The 17558-nt window shown below is 35.3% G+C and overlaps 1 protein-coding gene across 2 annotated transcripts in view; it reads right to left on the minus strand.

Moving 5' to 3' along the window:
- sptlc2a (serine palmitoyltransferase, long chain base subunit 2a) overlaps positions 1-15250 on the minus strand; it is a 29816-nt gene extending 14566 nt beyond the window's left edge. Inside the window, exons 1-9 of one of the 2 annotated variants that reach the window (XM_051722526.1) lie at positions 15019-15247; positions 12347-12541; positions 11672-11826; positions 10829-10977; positions 7489-7613; positions 5246-5339; positions 3819-3924; positions 3406-3625; positions 2016-2142 (exon numbers count right to left, since the gene is read on the minus strand). In XM_051722526.1, the coding sequence (XP_051578486.1) occupies positions 2016-2142; positions 3406-3625; positions 3819-3924; positions 5246-5339; positions 7489-7613; positions 10829-10977; positions 11672-11826; positions 12347-12541; positions 15019-15141 (1294 nt within the window). In that variant the 5' untranslated portion in view covers positions 15142-15247. Of the gene's footprint in view, positions 1-2015; positions 2143-3405; positions 3626-3818; positions 3925-5245; positions 5340-7488; positions 7614-10828; positions 10978-11671; positions 11827-12346; positions 12542-15018 lie in introns of both variants that reach the window. The other variant, XM_051722527.1, reaches the window with a different exon arrangement.
- Positions 15251-17558: the final 2308 nt, after the last annotated feature.

Here is a 17558-nt window from a genome sequence, read left to right on the forward strand (position 1 = left end):
TTAGTTTCTGTAGCATGCAATAGCGAAGTGTACAGTGGTTGTGTATGCTGCTAAAAAATAAAATAATTCTACATCAGTGATTTTGCCTTGTTTTTCAGTATAATTTTCTAAACATTCTTGAAACAAGATATCGTTTACTTAAAAAGAAACATTTCAAGATTTTTAGGAGTTGTTTTCATGGAAATATTGAAGCTTATTTTTCTTACCGCATTGGCTGATTGGTTTTTCTTACCGTTGTGTAAACCTTACAAAATTTAATGCGATTTTTGCTCAAAACAAGTAAAAAAACTACTTGCAAAAATGTATTTAATTCAACTTATATTTTCTGAAAACAAGTCTTATCTGACACATTTATGCTTCTCAAGTAAATGTATCCTGTTTTAAGGATGTTTAGATATTTGTACTATTTATATATTATTTTATAACTAATTTACTATATTCATAATACTATAATTTTACAGTTACACAACCTCAAATATACACTTTCCCTTATATAAGTATATGCATTACCTTATATAATAAACAACATCCATGAACACGTAATGCATCAACTACCCATTTGCTAAAACTTTTTAACATGAACAACCCATTATCTAAAAATACCTTGAATATGCTCTTTATCATAAGAGCAAGTAGGTCAAACTCCTGTTTTTAGAGTGTTTAGATATTTTAACTGGAACACAAGACAAATATACTGATTATGAATAGATTTCTTGCACATTTGCACCTCAGAATCTCACAGAAACTTTCATGAATATGAAGTATTCCTAAATCCAATGTATTTGTCATACTGCTTTTTGCATATTGTGTAGAAAGAAGTAGGCATATTGGATGCAGGAAATCTGTCCATCAGCAGGTGAGGGAGAAAAGCAACAGGGAGACAAAAAGAGACTTAAAACCTGTCCGAGGTTGATGAGAACAATGCATCTTTGTGGGGGCCTGCATGTGTTCTGATGAAAATAGTCTTTAGCCAAGAAAAGTTATATACTCATATTAGTCATTTTGAGCACTTCACCTGGGCCGACGAACCAGGAGAGCCTGTTTGTTGTAGCTGCCAACCTTGATTGAGTGGCAGGGGGGGAACGAGGCAGTTTGGAGGGTCTAAACCAAAGGGCCAGATCACACTCGCTACGTGGGTAATTGTTAACACATTTTCTGAGGTTTAAACTTTGAGCTAAATATTTTACCTGGACAGAGTTTGTGTACAGCTGTAGAACTAATCAGTCTCATTTCATGAACGATGGGAAATCATATGAAGAAAAATCTCACACTGACAGATCTTTTTTCCCTCGTCTCACTTCAAAGTGATCATTGAGAAACACTTATTGCAATTTCTGGGCCAAGTTTATCCAGAGCACACCAAGCAAACAAACTTGCAGATTATATTTTCGCAGTGAAATAAAACAGTCAATAAAGCAAAGACAAGAACGATGTTGCTGACAAAGTAAAGGAGCACTTCTCTACTAATGATGGCGCAGATGTACAGCCGTACAGAGAACAGGAAATTACAAAAAGAGGAGGACAAGGCTTTGAACACACAGACTGTTTACTGTACGACTGATTGCCAGACAAAAGACGGCAAACGTTGATTGAAGGCTGTGCTGATTTTGCACACAGAGTTCTGATAGATACCTGGATCTCGTGAGCAGAACAGATGGCATGCACTTTCATGGTGACACATCATTCTAGTCGGAAATGTCTGGCATGTTTGTAATTGATTTGTATCTCTTTGCCACATGCTATGCACTGTTGCAACAATGCAACATGCTACATAGAAATTCTAGTATGGCACTTTGGTAAGAAAGCATCGGAGAGGAAAATAAATGCAAATGTAAATGGCTCAAAATGGTGAAGACCCTCCATGGTGTGTTCTTGCAAGGCAGTGATCAATTTTTTGGGCCAATCCTGCCACCTTGTGGCACACTCAGCACACATGTGCAGTTGACATTTTTTATTTTTCTTATTATTGTCATATTGTGATGCCCCAGGCCCCAAGCATAAAGCAAAAATCTCACCTATTGTCGTTCCATCCTGTCCCGTAATGCACTTCATAGAAGCGATGATTTGCTCCACGACAGGAGGCGACATGGAGGTGGCATAAATTGCACTGTGAGAGTGAGTTCGCAGGTAGTCTATCAAATCCTATAGAATAAACAGCAGGACACATGATGTCTAAATCAGTTAAACTTGGTATAGGAACAATGGATGATTGAATAAGATGGTTTAAACAGTAAATGACCATAAGGAAAATCTGTATTTGGGTAGTTGGCATGAAATACTTTTGAAAAGTTGCCATGTCCTGTGGTGTGAAATTCTGTACTATACATCTAAAACAGCATTCATTCTGTTAGAATTATTACAAATTGAGCTTTTATGACCATATTAAAATTTGACCATTTAAATTAAACTAGTGATGGCAAAAAAAAAGTTTACAAATAGTGAAAAACTAAAAGAAAGTGACCAGTTCCAATACCTAAAATATGTATTTTCCATTATACATTCATTTTAACCTAAACTCTAGAAAAAGTTAATAGCCATGTTATGCCTCAACTATTCTTAAATATTTTGTGGGATTTTATATAAATTAAAGAATGTTAAGCTCAATCGGCAGCATTTGTGGCATAATGTTGAATTACCACTAAAATAATTGACTTATCCTTCGTTTATTTAATAAAAATTAAAAAAAGAAGAAAAATAGCTGTTACAGTAAGGCAGTGAAAGGGATAAGTCCATTAACATTAAAATACATACAGATTTACAAGTATAGCCACAAGATGTAAACCCTTTGCATGTTAACAGGATTTTAGTGTGATAAAACCGCTTACTAACCTTATCTGTGTAAGGTTACAACTTCGTTGTCATGAAAACGCATCGCCGGGAAACCCTATAATTTGGTAAATGCAATAATGCTGAAAAATCCCTGATTTTAATACACTAAAATCATGTTAACACATATAAAGTTTACAGTGCAATACTTTTGGAATTTGTTTTTTTTTTTTGTTTTTTTTTTAACTGTTAATGGACTGGCCCCATTTACATCCATTGTTATTTATAAGTGTTTTTGTGTCGTAATCATCAAAATTAAGCCACAAATGCTGTCAATTGAGCTTAACTTGTATAGAACACGGAACACTCCTTTAAACAGCTAAAAGATCAACTGTTTAAAAATGTTTGTGCTAAGATGGTTTACAAATGACCATAATCAAAATCTTTATATGCTAAACCTTTATCATTTGAACTATTAGCTATGTAATATATACAGTAAATAAATACAGTATATGAGTGTTAAATTAAACAGGTATAACAAGCTCTAATTTGTTGCACTTCTGCTATTGGTCAGGAATTTCATGCAATTACAAATCTGTATTTTAACATCATTAAATGGTGCCGAACACTGTATTGTACCTTTCTGCCTCCTATGTAACCACCAGCAGCTCCGAAGCTCTTTGTGAAAGTGCCCATCATGATGTCGACATCCTTGGGATCCAGTCCAAAATACTCCACCACCCCTCTACCACTGGGCCCTAATGCACCGATACTGTGAGCCTCATCCAGGTACAGATAGGCCTTGTACTTCTTTTTTAGGGCTATAACTTCTGGCAGTCGCACGATGGAGCCCTCCATACTGAGGAAATATTGAACCAAAGGAGTACATTAATATATGCACAGAATGGCAATTCCTTGGCTGTTTAAACAGGACAAGTTCTGTCAAATACACAGCAACGTACAAGTGATAAAATGTTCCAAAGCTGAGACAACCACAAGAGTAGTACAGTATGCATGTTTGCATGAATGAGAAGTCAAGAGTGTTTAATCACCTGAAGATGCCTTCAACAAGAATGAGGATTTTCTTCCAAGGTCGATGTATTCTGGGTTGGCCATGAACTATAGCATCTCTAAGCAACTTCTCCAAGCTCTGCATATCTGGTGGGAGGCAAATAAAAATTGATTTAAACAACATGTAAAATAAACAAACCATAACAGTCAATCTGCATGAAAAAAAAATCAATAATACAATTATAAATGATTTTTATATATACAATCCATTATTTTGTCAAACAGCAGGTAACAATCAGTAATATACACTGATATAGGCTAGTGATAAATGTATTAGTGCTTTCACTGGATGGTTTATGGATTAGCATATATATATATATATATATATATATATATATATACACCCTTAAAAATGTATTATGGGGGTATCAAAGTACTGTGATGGTTTCAGATGTTAATATCAAGGTACTTTTATATATAACATACTACTGAAGGAGTATTGCATTAATATAACATGGCATTTACATTGTAGTAAAGGTACTTCTAATACTGTGGTATGTGTCCACAAAAAACGTGTCCAAAAGTTGTTGTTTTTTTGTGTGCATTAAGAACACACATGGCTACTATAACAACATCTGACTCCAATGTGTATGAAGCTCAAGACATGACAACTCTAAATTTGTGAGGTCTGTATGCATTACAAAAATTAACAGCATGAAATTGCATGTAATAAGCTACTGGTAAATTGGCTTTCGTTCACAGCCCTCATATTCACTTTGTTTGTTTTTTGGGGGACACGACATTGTAAAATGCTGTTTGTGTCCTTGCATCACAGCAGATACATTTATTAAAAAAGGTAAGGTAAACGAGCCAACTTGAGTAATAAGTAATCAGTGCATGTGAAGTTTCCCAAGGCATACAAAAGTCCTCTACAACCTGACTGGAGGGTTTCAAGGGAAATAAAATACATATTCACCTCAAGATACCTTATCAATTCAGAAGCTAATTTAGTAATGACCGGCATTACCTGCGCAAATTGCCAATTTAGAGGAGAAAATCTGAATAGTGTTGCTGGAAAGCGATGAAGAGCTGACCTTTCCAATGATTACATTTGCATTCATGGTATTGGACTGGACATTAACCAAAATGGCATTCAGAAACCAGTCCATATGACACAATAATCCAGACTACAAATAAGTAATCTCACAAAACAATCTGCAGGCCAGGTCACACTGTTGGAGGCCACAAATTCAATATTTTAACACGGGCATAGGTCTGTTAATGTTCCACTACAGCAGTTACAAAGTCATGGATGATGTTTTGTGAATGTGTGCATTGGAGCTGTACCATTGGTGCTGAGTTCAGGCTTTACCTTCTACTGTCAACAGCTGTGAAAGATAATCAGTGAGAGTGTTGAGACAGGTGGGTATGGGAAGATAAGAGATGTGTCTATGTGTGCAAAACTCACTGTTGTGTTTAAAGACCCGGATGGTAGAGCCGGACAGCCGGGCACCCAGAACCAGTGAGGCGTGGTTCAACTCATCACTGAGAATCAGACATCCCTGCAAATAGCAAAAACAGCAGTCAGTCAGAAAAATAGTCAGGTCACTCTGATATTAGCACCAGAACAGAAGGACACTATAGACAAGTAAACAGTTTTATGCAGGAATGCAAACTCATGAGAGGCGAAAAAGTTGAGAAAGTTAAAGCAGGAGTTCTAGATGTATTTTTTCAGTTAATTTGTTTGTTGTATTTAAAGCTTTTTTCAAGTGTTTATGCTTAAAGTTACCCTTTCAGATTATTTTAATAAGTAAATTTGGGCAAATTAGCTTCAGAAAAGGTGACTTTAGCTGAAAGGTGAGTAGTTTGCATCCCTTATAGGATGTTTTTTCCCCAAAGTGACTTACAGTACACTTATTAAGAGGACAGTCCCCTTTGAGAAACCTGAGGGGGATCTTCCATGAGAGCACAATGCTATAGTTTATTGATCGCCCCTTGAGGAACTATGCAACTGCACTGTTCTATAGTATACCACCCAGAGCTTATGCAAGAATGTTAATAATACATTATTAATCATTTCATTTGGCTATTTTTATGGCAAAATCAGGTTAGAAAAATAATAGGAAAACAACAACTAAAAATCTAAATAAGTCACTTAAGATTCATAAAATAAATAAATAAATTGTACTGAACTAACTTTGTTAAAACCCTTTTCAAGGATGTCAAATTTCTTGTATTTTATTTTAATAATATATAAGATTTATTTTATTTATTTTAAATAAAATGTTAAACCTTTCATGCATAGTGCAGCTCAATGTAGTAGTTTAAATAAAGAAGAAAAAAAGAAGCAGAAAATCAAAAAACAAAAATCTTAAAGAAAAAAAAAATGACCAAAAACATAAAATTAATTTCAAAAGTAAAGAAAAAGATGAAAAAAATGAATTCAATAACAAATGAATATAATAACAAAAAAGACTTAATCAAAGCTAACCTAAAAATACATGCCTTTTCAAGGATGTCAAATGTTTTGTATTTTATTTTAATAATATATTAAGATATATTTTATTTTTTAATGTTATGCATATTTAAATACAATTGTAACCCTTTCATGCATAGTGCTGCTCAATGTGCTTCACAGGTTATAGTAAAAAAAAAAAAAACATTTTATTTTAAATAAATAAAATAAAAAGCATAAAAATCTATATATATATATATATATATATATATATATATATATATATATATTTAAAAAAATACAATAAAAAAAAATAATATTAAAGAAAAAAAAAGGACCAAAAACATAAAATTAATTTCAAAAGAAAAGAAAAAGATTAAAAAAAAAATGTATACAATAACAAAAGAGACTCAAAATATACTAATCAAAAGCTAACCTAAAAATATATGCCGTCAGATGCTTTTTATGTGAATGGAAAATGTGAATGATAGCTTATCTAATTTCCATTAGTTAAAATTTCCAGATTTTTATCTATAATTATCATAAGTCAGTTGAGGTTGTTTAAAAGGTGCACTCTATAATAATTTTGTTTATCTTGTGTTGACACCTCACGGCTTGGATACAGTGTTGTCCATGATTACATTGTTCTGTGACTGAAAGCGTCCAGTTGCAGGTAATTATCTAGATAAAGCAAGTAATATTCTGCTGGTCATATGATCTCAACATGGCAGCGCTCAGGAAACATTATTTAAAGCTTGGTTTTCTCAATAATATGCATCCTTTAAAATCAGTTTTAATCACATAAATTGAGAAAGTCAGACTGTTGTTTGAGCGTTAAATCACTAGACCAAACTCTCTGCAACAGGAAGTGAGGTTGTGAAATGGTGTGCTTGTAGCCGAGCACATGTTTCCTGTGACAATTTCGTGACATACCAAGAGTACTCCATTGTGTAAGCAAACTGTCTGAGTTGGATCTGGGGATTTTTCTGTACAATTATAGTGCCCTCCTCTATCTACATTAGTGAAAGAACATGACATAAACACCTAATGTGCTTAAAACAAACAATGAAAAAATTCACACACTGCGAGGCTTATGTATAATTTAAACATGCACTGACAGGTCAAGGAAGGATCCGCCTTGGCTGAAACTTTCACAATTTTTAGGAGTTGCCTTGGAGGTTTATCACACCCAGAAAAACGGATAGATAAGCAGAGAATGAGGGAGATAGTGAGGAAATGAAACTGTGCGTACAAACCTTGCCAACTAATGCAGGAATGTTCATGGAGTTGGTTGCAAAGCCCATACCGAAAGCCATGGCTGACTCCACACCCAGAAATGAGGCCACTTGCTTCTCCAATTCTTCATGCCTGTCGAGGTTACCTAAACAAACCACACAAGTAAATCATCTAATGCAAACAAACACTCATTGTAAGCAGTAGCTAAAGAACCTCAAGTGTGTATATTTCAAAACGTCTTCCTAGAAAGCTCCTACAAATATCTTGGCCTCATACCTTAAAAGTCTCTGTTTAGAACGTAGTGGTGCAATTGTGTTTTACCCACTATTCAACACTTTCTCTATTTACCGCAGTTATATATATTTTTTCATTACGATTGCTTTTTATAGTTTCAGAAGAATACGCGAGAGTTGCTTGCTCGGGCAAAACGTGCCGCCACAATGTTGAAGTTAGCCAGGTAGGCTAACCTTCTGTCTGCAGTGTAACTTTTCACACACAGTTTTTTATTTAAGTCATAATTTATGTATTTTGCAGAAAATATCCTTTAAATGTAGTCAATATTTCATGTCATTTTCAATAAGTCAATTTTACTCAAATGGCATATAATTAATTTTAGTTGACAAAAACATATTCTGGTTGACTATAATGTGAAAAATGATAAAAACATTGTGACAAGGAGGAGGGTGTGGCATGGCCGTTATGACGCACCTCTGGCACTGAGCTGACTAAGCAGTGGAAGAGAGATAAGGAGCGGCCGGGACACCAGTTCGAGCCACGTGTTGTGTGTGTGCGTCTTTGTTTTGTTGGAAAGCAGTTCCTTTGTGGCATTAAAAGTTTGTTGATTGTTCAGCCGGTTCCCGCCTCCTGCTTGCCCATCCTGTGAATACGTTACATTAGTACTGAAACCCGGGAAGGAGGAAGGATGTGCTGTCGGAGAGCCCTCACCGCTGTTGGAGGGTTCTGACGCCGAGGAGGTATGGTACGGTTGTACTAGAGCGGTTCACCAGGAGGCAGAGGAGCCTGCTGCCATTCGCCAGTAGACGGAGAAGCCACTGCCGTCCGCCAGGGGGAGGAGGAGCTCGCTGCCAGCTGCCTGGAACAGAGGAGCCGCTGCCAGGGTCGGAGAAGCTCGTTGTCAGCCGCCATGAGGCGGAAGAGCCGCTGACGTCCAGTGCCATCGCCCGGCACCACGGATGACCACTGTCTAGCCGAGGACCAGGTGACAGTGTATCCGGGGACCAGCAAGCCTCTCTCTCTCACTCTGTCTCTCCCACTTGCTCTTTCTCTCTCCCCACTCCCTCCCCTCGTCTCTCTCTGTTGCCCAGGAGGAAGGACGGCCAAAAGGGAATCAACTCTCTCTCTCTCTCTATCGATTGATCTATCTATTTATATCTGAATTTTATAACAATTATCATTCCCTAAACATTAGGAAATTATGTAATTGTAATTTATCCTTAGGCTACAATAATGATAACAGGACTACAATCAAAAGATTATGTTTCATAACAATACATTATCATAGTTGGACTGGGTAAAAATATATATTTTCCAATGCATCTCGATATAAATTCTTAAATCCCAAGTTCGATTTTTCACTTTGTGGCAACCCTCTATAATGCAAGTAAATCACTCGCACGTGCAACCCAATCTCGCGCAAAGACAAGATCCAAGGATCCATATTTCATTGAATAATGTCTCTTTTAATAATCTTTTCTGTTCTTTACAGTCAGTTGTTAATTAAACAACAAAAGAAACATTAAATTCTAATCACACATGGATGCGCTACAGAAACCGTGCACGTCTTCTCTCATTATATGCGCTCACTGACTGATGCCAGTAGTCTTAAAGAGACAGTACCGATTTAGCACGTGTTCTACATATCAATGTAAATACTTGTAAATAGTACAAATTATGGTGGCAAACAATAAACATGTAAGAAAAATACATATGCTATTTTATATATGCAATTTCAAGACATTAATTGATGGAACAGACTTAATTTGAATTTTTTTTAAAAAGCTAAAAGCTTTCAAATGTGACCAAGTTGATGAAAAACTAATGATAAAATATAATTTGTAAAATCAATATTTTTTAATTGTAATCTAGAAGTTTCCTTATAATTAAGTGCATTAGCTGAGAGAGAATTTTTCATATGCAATCAAAATTAACATTGTAAAAGGAATGTACCCATATGAATCGATATCAAATCAAATTGAATCCAGATCGGAATCTAATCGAAAGCTTGTGAATCGAATCGGGAAATCTGTATCAATACCATCCCTATTAGAAAGTGCATGATAACAGTTCAAATTAATGCACAGATAAATACTAATTCACTTTCATAGCATACTCTTAAATATTTGTATACTTTGTATCATATCAAAAATTCTTCCCTGTCAGAAAATTTAAATTCTTACCTGCTCATCTGAAATGCCTGCCTGGCTGCTGTCCTCACCCTGTCCCTCACTGTGATATATCCACATAAGCCAGACAAAAACAACTAATCATTTCTATTGACACCTTTATTATCTCCATTGAAAACGTAACCTGTTTATACATACTATATATATACTATATACACATACTATATAGCTAAATTATATTGGCATGTACATTTATGTACAAGCCAGAGGAGGATTGAGACCCCAGCCGAGTCTGATTCGCTCCACTAACAACATCTCAGGGAGATTTTCCCTTGCCACAGTTGACTTTGGCTTGCTCACTGGGGCCTAAAAAATGTCTAGGCATGATTTTCAATAAAATGGTCACTGGAGGCTTTTAAATGCCAGTGAATTAAACACTGGCAGCTAAGGCGTTCCTATTAGAGAACTATGCATGCAAGTGTCATTGAGGTTTTTAATGATTGCTTATTAAGTAGTTGACATATGAAAGTTTTCTGTAATATTAAACAATAAAAATCATCATCATTCAACTGAATTACTGAAGTATCTCCATTGCATTTGACAAGATTAACACTGTCTGATGGATTTAAAAGGTCTTGCTTGACCATTGCTATCTGGTTGCTAAGATGTTCTGAGTGGTTTTAGCTTGTTGCTATGCAGTCACTAAGGTATTCTAAGGTATTGCTTAGACATAATTTACTATTGAAGTCAAAAGAGCCATCCCGCACTATGATATTCTGATCCGTAGATATGACTTTCGGCCTTCTTCAATGTGCATCTATGGGTTTTTTCTCCAGTTATATTGTCTGCCAGGTCAAAATTGTAAGTCTGACTGCTTAGAAAAATAATAGAATATGAGATATCACTCATGAGGTCTCCAAACCCTAAGTATGCTTTAGCAAGCACTTCCCAAGTATCTAAATTCCCAAAAAAGCAAAGGTAACCACTGAACACTCACCCATTTCCTGCCTGGTGCTGGCCACGCCCACGCCGATTTTTACGGTCACCTCTCCAGCAGCAGCGGCACAAGAGCCGGTGTTCTCTGCAAAGCCCAGGTAATTATACGAGCCAAGGTTTATCACATCTTTCACTACCCCTCCAGTGTATCTGAAAGAGCATAATATACTGTTAGATAACTTTGCGTTAGATATCTTTGGACAGAACAAACCTACAGTACACCTAGATTTGCTTCGAGTAGACTACACTGAAGATTAGTGAACTGCTTTTATGCGACCTCAGTGAATAGAAAAGATAGTAGAAGACTCCACTTTAGACTTCAAGTTACAGTCAAGTCCTTTCAATTTAGAGAGTTAACTGTACACAGCCTTGAAAGTTACTTACGTGATATGAGCACGTTCAGTTTCTAAATCACAAAGAAATAACCAATGCTATCATCTGTAATTTTTGCGCCGACAATTGTTTTTCCTTCTGAAATGTGCTTTGAATGTAAATGTGTGAATAAGAATTTTAGCAAAATTCACACTTAAAATCGCAATATCTTAAAAAAAAAAAAAAAAAAAAAAAAAAAACATTTTTTTTGTCCGTATTGCACAGCTCTACTTTCGAATACTATCACCTTTATATTAAAGGGTAAAACAATCATGAAATAATCTATTTTCCTGTTGTGGTCTAAGACTAAGAATATGTTTTATCCTTCCATCTGTTCAATTGTTTTTCAAGGTAAACATGAGCTAGACAGATGCCTTTGATCAGGAACGCCACATTTTTGGAAGATATTTTAGAAAAACTTCACCTTTTTACCACAAGAACGAGTTCAGCCTGAACATCCCCCAAGACTTACTCAAAGGTCCAGTTGTAATCATTGGAACTTCGCTCCACAAGGTCAAACTTGGCTCCAGGAACGCTGCAAATGGGCCTGTTCCAGCTGTCCCGGATCCTCATGTATAAATTCCTTGTGTAGAAGTTCTCAAAGTCTTGATAAAGTGGAACAAAATCCTTGAGAAAATAAACAGGAATAGATTTGCATGCTTTACATTTTGGTTTCGCTTACTGAAAACAACTCCTTATTTTCATAGACACTCAATTTGTCTGGTATTCAATATTTCTGGAAGAGCAACATCCATAAAGTGTGGGCGTATACCAAAATAAAGTGCAACCTTTCAGTGCCCCGAGGTACTTTACTGTAATGCAAACTACACAATATCCTTCCTCTGTCAAAATTCCTTCTTCCTCTCCACCTTCTGCCAATAAATTACCATTTTAAAACAAAGCTTCACACACTTTTACTCAGTCAGTTACAGTCAATAAATCCAAGCTGAAGTGACACCATCATTTCTGTCCTATGACTATTTCAATGTGCTTTTTATTATTGAGCAATGAAAAGTAACGTTTCCCTCTTTTATTTGACTGCAAGGGAATTTTATTCTAAACAACTCAGTTGATAATAAAAAGTGTAATTCTTTAATAAAAGCTGCTATTGTATTTTTTTCTACCAGCCACACGTGACAATGTTTACCTTTTGCTCCTCCCTTTCTCTGGCTATGTGGCATTTTTCTATTTTCCACTCCCTCATAAAATCCCGCAGATATCCGAAGATTGTAAGGATGCCGTAACCCATGTACGTGAGTACTGCAACCAACATGGGAGTTTCTTCAAAGGACTCAAGGAACGGCCTGCTATATAGTTCTCCATTGCATGCAGCATGGTAAACCTGTAAACCAAAAACCATGAAAACATTGTAGTCACGGTACCGTCACATTGTAGTTACTGACTGAAAGACGTGCCCTTGCGTGACAGAACAATGGGGACTTTGGGGTTAATTGAATGGTTTAGCACAGTGAAAGTGGAGGCATGCATTAAAAAAAAAAAAAAAGAAAAAGAAAAAATGATACTTCATGCCGCAGAGACTTTGAATGCAGTAAAATCTAACTAATTTGCCTTAAACTTAATCCAAAATCAACATCAGAATAAACCTTATAAATATATTCACTTAAACAAGACCTCACAATGTGACACATAAACTTAGGCTCCATAATTAAAGGCATATTCCGCGTTCAATAAAAGTTAAGCTCAATCCACAGCATTTGCAGCATAATACTGATTACCACAAAAATGTATTTTGACTTGCCTCTCCTTTTCTTCAAAAAAGCAAAAATCTGGGTTCCAGTGAGGCACTTACAATGGAAGTGAATGGGGCCAACCCGTAAACGTTAAAATACTCACTATTTCAAAAGTAAAGCCACAAGACATAAACAATATGATTGTTAACGTAATTTTAGTGTGATAAAATTGCTTACTAACCTTTTCTGTGTAAAGTTATAGCCAATTTTACAAATTCGCTGCCATGACGATGTAATGTCAACAAACCCTAAAACAACTGTAAAAATGAAGATATAAACAACTTCACAGCTCAAATAATACATGAGTTTTAACATAAGAATTAATGTAATTGGTTTTATACAATTATAAGCTTCACATTTCTGTCTTTATACCCTTCAAAAATTGGCCCCATTCACCTGCATTGTTAGTGCCACACTGTCACCTCAATATTTGCTTTTTTTAAAGAAAAGGACGGACGAGTTGGAATAATTTTTTGTGGTCATTAACATTACGCCACAAATGCTGTCGATTGACAGCTTGGTAACATACAATACAATGGCCGCAAAAAGTGTTTAAAAATGTTTGAATATCATTGCATAGATAACAATATCTACAAAAAATATCAAAATGTCAAATAAAGTATCAAACCTGCAATCGAATAATGCAAGAACTTTCACACAAGTGTCCTAGTAGAGTAACCACGGGTGTAGTTTATCACATTAACTATGTACATGTTCCACTGAAGTCTTAAAACCAAGAAAATGTTGAAATATTTGAACAATATGCGTTCTATAATTTGAAACCTATATCAAACTTATTTTCGCAAAATGTTTTGCTTTTAAAGTTTGCGATATATTTATTTTTTAAGCCCAAAAAAGAGAGGAAGCTTGCACACAATTTGTGTTTTTGTAAGACTTTTTCTACACATTGTGTGCGAGCTTCCTCTCTTTTTTACACCAAAGGTACTTGGAAATATAAGCCCTTTCAGTATCTGGCGCAGACGTCTTTACAGCTTTTGTTCTGCTGTTGGTTTACTGATATATTTCTTTAAAATAAATGCTAATTTGTTTGATATTTTGATATGTGTAATATATATATATATAAGAAAAGCCATTCAGACATTTTTAAATGTGCAAATACTTTGTGAGCCCAGTGTATATCACTTGACTAAGCTTTGGCCCAAACAGATCAAGTGGTGCATTCAAAACCCTGTGATTTGCAGGTACATGTGACTAGTCATGCACTACTAACAAATACCACGGAGTCTAGCAACATTGACATCCACGTGAAGGGGCACCAGCTCCAAGACAGCAGCACAACTTTGCATTCAGCTGAAGGACTGTAAGTGGCTTCTAGGAAAGCCTTTGGGCAAATGGACAACAACTGATACACAAAAGGTAGATCTGTGTGATATTCTGCCTTTGAATGGCTGATGCTGAACTTCAAAGTGGATTGTGCAATAAAACAAGTCTATAGACTTTATAAGATTTTAATAGAGTTTAGTTGGATAAACAAAAGAGCTGTGATGATAAAGGATCTTAGTTTAAATCAAACAGTCACCCACAGAAAACACTTACTGTACAAAAGCCACATGACAAATTCCTGGAGCTCAAACCTGAATCATGAGTTGCTTCAAATCACTTGCACGAGAATGCTTTACACTGTTATGGCAATAAAGCTCTTGCATTGGATTTCAATTCAATGCAAATGCCCCTTGCGGTTGTATTTCAACTTTTTTATATCAACAAACACAAGTTTATCCATCCCAGATTCCACTTATGTACATATTATCTTAGCTAGATAACCATGTTTCTGATGTTGTGATAGTCAGGGTTCTTAAAATACATTACCTGGACTATGTTTACATCTTAACTGGCTGCCTAACTTAACTTTATGTGTGATCACGCCATAAACATTGCAAATGCATGCCTTTGAGTTTCAGCTGTTGTGTTGCCATGCAGCAGCATCATCAGCATCAGCATCATCATCATCATCATCATCATCATCATCATACAGCACAATACACCTGAAGATATTAAATAATACATTTAATGACAAAAAGATCTCAATGCGTGATGCTGATCTCACCTTCTTGTCCTGCTGTTTATACTGATGATGACAATTATTATTATGATTCTTCACCATGCCATTTCTTCCTGGTTTCTCGCCATTCGCTGCATGGCTATCCTCACTCTTATTGCTCTCAGTCATACTTATCTAAGATCAAACACATGCGATCCGATACATGAAGACGAAAGCGACGAGCCGTGTCGGTGATCAGTGTGTGTGCTATGCTGAAAAACCCATAAGAAATAAACCTGAAAATCCAACCTCCGCACACCGGAAATCAACGCCTCTGACTAGCCGCGCCAGCCAATCAGAGCGCGGATGTCTCAGGGTGGGCGTGGCTCGCGATGCAATCCGATCTTAAAAAGGGAGTGGCTCTCGCCCGAGGAATGAACTCGACTGACCTCTGTGTGTTTCACCTGTCTGTGTCTGGATTGCTCGAATACCTGTGTGACGCTTGCAATTGGTTGAGCATGCTTTCAGATCTAATATAAAATGTCAGCTCGCTATGTAATCTGTTTTGTATCTGGTTTTGATTCAGGTAAACAAAATATGGGTGGAGGAGGATGCTCCACCCATATAAAATGCTATTTTATAAGATGCAAACAAAAATGATATCCATTTACTGTTTTATTTTATAATTTACGTAAATATAAATATTCAAGCTACTTTTACACTCAACCGAAGGGGAAAACTGTATTCTTAGGTATACAGGCTACAAATAGTTAATTATAGTTGTTATTTATTCATAATATACTAATATATATATATATATATATATATGCTCTTTTTTTTCACAGTTTAGAATAATAGTAACGTCATCACAACTATGGAATAATAGAAATGGAATATGGGAATTATGCTGAGACTAAAAAATCCAAAATAAATCAAAACTGCGTTATATTTTAGCATCTTCAAAGTAGCCACACTTTGCCTAGATTTTGCAGAAACTCTTGGCATTTTCTCAACCAACTTCTTGAGGTATCACCCTGGGATGCTTTTTAAACAGTATTGAAGGAGTTCCCATCTATGTTGGGCACTTATTGGCTGCTTTTCTTAATTATTCGGTCCAAGTCATCCATTTCAAAAACTTTATTTTTTTAAATAAAATTTTAGTTTTGCAATTAAATAAATTAATATGTTGGCACAATTATATTTTTGTCTACAGAACTAATTTCAAACATTTAAGCATATGCCTTCAGATCAAAAGATTTTTAAGATCATGAGAAACATTTTGGCAAGTGACCCCAAACTTTTGAACGGTAGTGTATATAGATATATAGATAGATAAAGCTATAAAAAAATTATAACCATGTAACATATTAGACAATAAAAAATCTACATTTTATCCATATTAGTCTATTCAAAATGGAAATTTTAATAGACCATGGATATTTAAAAGTTTCAAGTTATTTATTTGTTGCTCAATAATTTCTACATAACAATAACTAATTATAATAATAACAAATAATAATAAGCACTTTACAGTGGGGGGGGGGATAAATTATATTTTGCATAAGAATATTTTTCACTATTTGCATATGTCTGATCATGTTTCCTCAATATTGTAATATATATGAATGTTTTACTTTGAGTTTGCTTCTAATTTTCTCATTGGATTCTGTGGACTCTTTTTTTCTATTGAATATCAGCATACACTTAAGGCAATAAAACAATAATGTTACAATGTACAGTATAAATACTTTAAATAATAATAATTTTAAGTAATGTATAATTATCTTTTTTTAATGTTTCAATAATAATAATGTCACAATGCCAGTTTATATATATATATATATATATATATATATATATATATATATATATATATATATATATATAGTTTTTAGGGTGAAATATGACCTGGACATGTTCTTGACAGCCTCTGTGAGAGACATCTATTTCGACATATGAAAGTAACACATACAAGTGCAGGAAAAAATAAACAATGTACTATAATATTCACTAGTGTGGAGTGAACACAGTGGGCCAGTTGGTGTCTCTCTTACATCACCGGTTGTAAAGTACCTCTAGGAGGAACTATGGGGATTTTGCCAGAATCAGCGCGTTGTACTGTGGAAACTACACCCTATGAATTCCTGCAGAGAAAAAAGCCTTTTAACGCCCTCTGCCAGACTTGATGCAGCCACAGTTAAGAAGAATGTACCAGTCCAAGAAGGCTGTGTACTCTGTGTCAACACAAGACCTGCATTATCACTTTGAATTAGCCGCACAAAGGCCTAAGAAAAAATAAATACATAAATGAAAGAATGATACACACCATCTCGTGCTGCCAAAGATAAGACTGTATGTTCACTTATCACGCATTAAACAATAGCTGCCATTATGTTTCTATTTGCCTTTTTAATAGTTCCAATCCAAGTCTGCCACCCCTGCTGAGAAGACATTAACCCCATGCATGAAAGAGATACATGGGATATGCTAAGAAGAAAGAAAGAAAGAAAGAAAATATACAGTTAACAAAAAATATTGATTTTAGGGTAATCAAACCCATTCTTGTATTATATTTTCCCCCAAAGCTGTCAAACCAGCATTTTGCA

The sequence above is a fragment of the Myxocyprinus asiaticus genome, chromosome 17 (genome assembly GCF_019703515.2).
Source record: "Myxocyprinus asiaticus isolate MX2 ecotype Aquarium Trade chromosome 17, UBuf_Myxa_2, whole genome shotgun sequence".
NCBI lineage: Eukaryota > Metazoa > Chordata > Actinopteri > Cypriniformes > Catostomidae > Myxocyprinus > Myxocyprinus asiaticus.